Genomic DNA, 6,390 nt, shown 5'->3' with positions numbered 1-6,390 from the left:
CACACACACACACACACACACACACACACTATAAGCATGCTTCAAAATGCGTACATGCCCCCTTCCACCCCCACAGTGAACCAAATAACCAGTCACATGCACATCTGCTTCCCCAGTAATGACCATCAGTAATGAAACATCAGAAAGCACCACATGTCAAATCTACAGCCGAACAAGCGAGGGCGATAATGTTCTCGTCCGTGTTCGTGTTTAGCGAAACGGCTGGCAAACTACTTGACGGATTTGAATAAAACGTTTAGAAAAGAAACCCTGGGTGCTCCTCCACATCTGATTAATGTTCTGAGTCCACTCGAATCAAGATGGCTGCCACAGCTGTTCAGCTTGGCTGTAGATTAGTCAGATTTACAAATGGAGCTAAAGTCTAAAGTGGTTTTCAGCACTCATTTCACCAGGTTTGATCGTACTGGCCACAATGCTGTCCCTTCTTGTCGTAAAATGATCGTAGCTTGGAACTCTGGCGAGAGAAGTGCGTCCCAGGAATGCTAGGCTTTTAATTAACAGTGTGATTCGTGCATACAGGAGCAGAACTGAGTTTTCTCTGCGTTTTCTTCAGGCCTTCAGAAATCAAACGCTGTTAAGACCTCACACACATTTCTGAGACGAGAAATTACAAACAGGAATATTTTATAATTACAGCTTACAAATGGCTTTTTTACATCACAGGTGAGACATTAAAGGTGAAATATTTGGCATTAAGAGGAGCTGAATGGCTCCACTATACAGAGACAGAAAAGGCTGTTTTTATTTTATTTATTTTTTATTTTTGTATAAATCCATCACTTGTACAGCACTGCAGATTTCCTGTTCCAGACAAGAACCCCTGTGATTCACGGTTTTCATCCATCCTCCACACTAACCACAGCTTTTATTGTGGGTGTTCTTTTCAAATCTAATCACAGCTTTGCCCGGCAGGTACAGTATGTGGCCCAGACAGCAGCCAGGGTTCAGTCATTTCTGAAAAAAAGAAAAAGAAAAAAAAGCATCAGCCAGCAGCAGAGAGGAGGTGCCAGGCAAGTCTGTACAAGCCAATTCTGAACGATGAAGGTTTTACTTTTCAACTTCCACAAAATTCCTCCTCACTGTAGCCCCGGAGCTGAAACCGGTTTTAGTGTGGGTCATCCTGCTGAGAGACTCGTATGACACCACCTACTAAACAAACAACTCCAAAATCTGGTTTGTTTCTTTTGCCTTTAGGTCTTGCACCTATTCATGTATTTTTTTTTCTAATCACAAAAACAAAATGCTGCTTATAATGTTTTTGTGTCTCTTTTACCATAACATCTTATAAACCACTTCCAGAAACGAATTAGTGAATTTAGTTTCATAATTTTTGGAGTCAGATTGATTCAAGATGGCCGCCACTGTCAGCGGATTTAACCCCCCTCCCCCCCCACAAAAATCACTTTTAGTCAGTTTCACAGATATTTTGATCAAATTTGGTGCAATTGTAGCTGAGGGTTAATAATACTTGCTTTTATCACAAAAAAATCTTCACTTAGAACTTCTGCATTAACTGAGTCAACAGTTTGTCTGTTAGCAAAATATCTCATGAACCTCCTGATGGTTTTTAATGAAACCGTCACAATATAATCAGTGGATGTGCTTCTACACCTGATTACATTTTGAAGTCAGTCCGGTTGAATATGGTCGCCACAGCTAGTTTAAATTAGCAAACACAAAAGTAGCAAGATCCAACTTCGTGTGGGAGCAGGGCAGTGTGATTCACATATGAGCATTAAATCACACGTAACATTGTTTTAAAAGATTTTACCAAAATAAATCCATCTTTTCTCAAAATAGGTTATTTCACAAAAATAGCATTAAAGAGGGTGGGAAACATGCGTACCTTCAAGGAATGCCAGGCACATAATTTACATTTTAGTGCTAAGAATGCAGTAGTTCAGTTAATTCCTTTTTAAAGCAACAAACCAAAGTCATCTTAGGAAACTTTCAATAAAGGATTAAAAAAGACAGAAAGCTGAAGCTTCAGCTGCAGCACAATTAGTTTAGAAAAGTAGTTACAATCAAGAAAAAAACAGTAAACACATAAAAAAAAGCTTTGGATAAATTAAAGGACGATTTGGGAAAACAAAACTGGAGAGATGTGTAGCTGAAGCACACTTGTCTGTGTGACTGTCCATCCTTCTGGTGGAATAATGAAGGATAGATAGTTGACTGGATCCTTTCTGAGACGTTTGTAAAGCTTAGAAGAGGCGCTAGGCCCTTTAACATCTTCACAAAACGTTGTCCAAGAAAGTCTCTTACATTGCCTTAAAACACTTTTATAGTGTAAAATTTTTTGTCTATTTTGCTGGTAGAACTTCTTATTTTAGTGATTTATAACCTGTAATAAATGGATATTTGTGGAATAAGCTGGAATAATGAATAATACAATATATGAATAGTGAATATATATATATATATATATATATATATATTTAAAGCGTAATAATTTACTGCGATTTAACCCCTAAATGACATGGGAATAATATTGTATTTTATTTGGTTTGTTTTACTTGTATATGTATGGAGGTAAATTTGTGTTTTATTATTCAATCAAACAAAAAGCATCTTCAATCAAAAAAAAAATTTCAATCAAAAATTTTTTTTGATTGAAATTATTTTTTTGATTGAAGATGCTTTTTGTTTGATTGAATAATAAAAACACAAATTTACCTCCATATATATTGTCCTACATACAATTCAAAAAAATAAAAACACAATCCAAAATCAACAACTTATCGACATTTTTTGAGGACCCCCAAGCTACAGTTTGCGGGCAACTAGGGGTCCTGGGACCCCAGTTTGAGAACGTCTGATCTAAACAATATATTAAATATATTATTTAATTTCCTCATTTGTGAAAAAATTTGAAGGTGCGATGACTCACCTTTTCTGGTTTTTAGGCAAAGCTCTAAGCTGCTACAGAGGAACCAAGGAGCCACAGGTAGCACACCTCTGGACTAACCAGGTTTGGACCAAAAACAACTGAACGTTTATAACAGTCAGTTATCAAACATTATACAGTGGTTTATGTAAAAAGCAATTTTATAAACCTTTACGCTGCAGTCATTTCTCATGTTCTGAATATCTGGAAATCTTGGGCTATTTGCGAGTGCAAATATTGGAGGCAGCAGCTGTTTCACTTCTGGAGCACTTTAAGCAGGAATCCATTTCTGCTTGAAAACAACCACGTAAAGCAAAATTAATAATGGTGCCAAGTCTTGGCCCTTCTCAGACTAGTCCATCTCGTCAGTGTAACCATATTTAAACCATTCCTCCTAACTCTAGCCATATAAAGAGCTATCTATAACCAGTAAGATATTAATTGTTCACACTCAACGGAACCCCTCATTTGCCCTTCAGAAGAACGTTACAGGATGTTGTGGTTTAGTCAGTTAAACTTCAAGCCACAGAGTGAATAAAAAAGCTGAAAGCTGTGGCGTAACGCTTTAATTCACACTGCGTAGGAGGGCTGTCGGAAGTCTTTTATCTGCTGTGGAATAAATGCTGTCTCATCTTCCTTTTTCTTTAAGGGCTGTTTGAGTGGCAGCTGGCGGGTGTGTCTGCGGTTTGGACAGAATGAGGCTTGTCGCTCGTCTTTGTGTCAGACGGAATATGGGAGACCAGAAAACAGGGCATCAGGATTTAAAAATAATAATAAAGGTGTAACCGCAGTTATCGAGAAAGGACAGGACATTAGATTCAAAAGCACCGTGTATGACTCATGAAGTCACTTTCGTTTTGATTTTCAAAAACAGGCTGCTCAGTACGACGCGTTGAACAAAGGCAAAGAAAAGAAACTCATTTTAAGTAAAAAATATACCATTTATTTGCAGTAAAAACCTATACAGAATGCCTTGGACGTTTAGCTTTATAGTCGCTATACATAAAGGTTTCGAAAGGGTCACTTCCATATCCTTCATGATTTTAGAGAAAACGTCCCCCCGTAACAAGTTTTATGTACATCTTTACAAACATACGAAACAAGACAGCCCTTGAGTGCACTTTAAGAGGCCAAGATGACATGCAGTCAAACTGGTATATATATATAAAAAACAAAATAAATCCCTGAAAATGTCTGGCGTTGAGGTAAGAACACTCTGGTCAAAAAGGTACTTCCTTTCATTCATCGCTCATTCATAGTCAAGACTGGCATTATATGCGTTAATTCCTGCTGTAGAGACGAGCCACAGGAGGAGGAGGAGCTGCAGGCTGAAGAGTGTCAAAGGAAACTGTAAGGTGGGCGTCTGACTGTGGGGGAAGCCGGTCCTAAACATTTTGCCTCAGCGTGGTTACTAACGCTGTGATCATTTTTTTTTTTTTAACATTTCAGAGCGGCCAAGGCCTCAGCATCAAACATTACAAAACAAGATCCTTGTGGAAACAAGACCTTATGTAAATAATGCAGTTGTGAAGGATAAAATACCAGAGGGCCTCTGCAGAATAAAATATTCAAAYTAAAAAATAATAATAATAAAATACTGTTTAAATATATACAGACGCCTGATTTTACTTGAATTTAAAGTCTATTAATGCTTATCAAATATTAGTGAGTATATTCTGTAAAAAAATAAAAAGAAAGAAAGCTCTCTGCTGTGATTACAAAACAGCCATCAGTAAGTGTTCAATGGATCAGCACGGTAGCTTATCATCAGCTAGAGTAAAAAAAAAAAAAAAAATAAAAACCACCTCAGATTGTTCCCCAGAAAACATTCTGATCGGCCAAAGACTGGATTTAGACCACAAAGGCAAAAACTCGTAACAAATGCAGAGAAAACGTAGAAAAAAAAAGAAGAAATGTCCTGTAATTATACTGTTTTAACAACTCAGTGTGTGGTGGGAAGTTGACATCTTTCCTGTGTTAAATGTTAAGGCATCGAGACTTGAAAACGTTTAGTTCTTTAAAAAACAAACAAACAACGTTGGTTCTGGTGCTGAACGCCGTCACCGACTTTCTGCCTGCATCGGCGAGCGAAGCAGCTGACAGRGTTAGAAAACAACAACCCAAACGACGRTTTGTTTTCCTGCTCCTCATGTGGACTCCAGCTGAAAGACGTTGTGATTGGTCGGCGTGGTGAAGAAGAGCTGCTGCTCGCTGGTGGAGCGGTTGTCGCAGGGCGTGYGCCTCCCCAGCGTCCTCTCAAAGTCCAAGAGCTGGCCCATGAAGTTGAAGTTTGGGGAAATGTTCGACTTCTTCCTCTTTACGAAGTCGTAAGCGTCATTTAGAGAGAGGTTGAGTTTCTGCATCAGGTAGGCCACGGTGACCGTCACCGAGCGGCTGATGCCGGCCAGGCAGTGCACCAGGATGCCGCAGCGCTTCGATCGGGCCTCGTCTGTCGGAGGAAACAAAACAGAACCCAGGATCAGAGAAGGTCTGTTGTAAATATGACGTATAATCTTTTCAGATCATTTAAACCTACACTTGTATTATAATATTATCCACTTCATTTTGGTAGTCAGTGGGATTAGATATCATACTTGACAGAAAAAAAAACTAGATTCCTTTTAGTTTTATCCATTTAGCAAACAATTGTCAACTTGTAAAACTGGAATTAAACACAACCCTGTTGAGTGGAAACATCACTTCCTTCCTCTTTTTCTGTCTGAGCCGACTTAGAAACTAGTTCGTGATGCACAACACGGCAACTGATTAAAAAAAGTGAATATCTGGGGTTTCAGGTGCTGTCATGGTGAGAAACACCAAACCAAAAGCAAAACTGAAACATCACGTTCTGAAGCTGCCTTACAATAACAAAAAACAAAAAACAAAAAAAAAAAAATACACGTTTGGGTATTTTTTTGTGTGTGTGGGTAGTAATACAAAATACAGCCTGGTAAGTACCCTGTAAGTACACTGTAACAAGTCCCTAACATGTCGTAACAGGATATACTTGTACCCAGTATGTACAAGGCTGTTATATTTCTACTCATTTGTTTTGCTGCTCTACATTAAAGCAGTTTATAGCTGTTAAGCACACTTTAACATGAATTTAAAAGCACATTTGTTGAACTGTTGGGTTATTTCTGATGGTCAGGTTAGTAATAAAAGTGATAAAAAACTACAAGTTTAAACGATACAAAAATGTGTCCGACCATAAGGGAAACGTCCTGGAAACGAGAACTAAATAAATCTAACATTTATATTTTCAACAGAATCTCATTAGACCCAAACGAGTGAGATGTGGACGTACTCACCAATAAATGATATGGCCTCTGGAAAGAATTGCGACAGGTTCTGACTCCAGTGGTCCGAAATGGGGATCTGTTTGTACCTGAAGTGGCCGTCGTGCTCAAACATGTTGGGGAGGTTGGGCGTGACGTTCAGGATGTAGGTGATGTTGTGCTGGCCCAGCACGTCCAGGTTGG

The 6,390-nt window shown here is 38.6% G+C and overlaps 1 protein-coding gene across 1 annotated transcript in view; it reads right to left on the bottom strand.

Moving 5' to 3' along the window:
* Nucleotides 1-3,828: 3,828 nt before the first annotated feature.
* Nucleotides 3,829-6,390, bottom strand: part of LOC106519052 (dual specificity protein phosphatase 7-like) — a gene marked incomplete in the record, with an annotated part of 6,591 nt that continues 4,029 nt past the window's right edge. The window contains 2 exon segments of the mRNA XM_014010553.1: nt 3,829-5,357; nt 6,220-6,296. Of these exon segments, the coding sequence (XP_013866007.1) occupies nt 5,056-5,357; nt 6,220-6,296 (379 nt within the window).

Source organism: Austrofundulus limnaeus, unplaced genomic scaffold, assembly GCF_001266775.1.
Source record: "Austrofundulus limnaeus strain Quisiro unplaced genomic scaffold, Austrofundulus_limnaeus-1.0 Scaffold70, whole genome shotgun sequence".
NCBI classification, from domain to species: Eukaryota; Metazoa; Chordata; class Actinopteri; order Cyprinodontiformes; family Rivulidae; genus Austrofundulus; species Austrofundulus limnaeus.
This window is presented reverse-complemented; position numbering and strand designations above follow the sequence as displayed.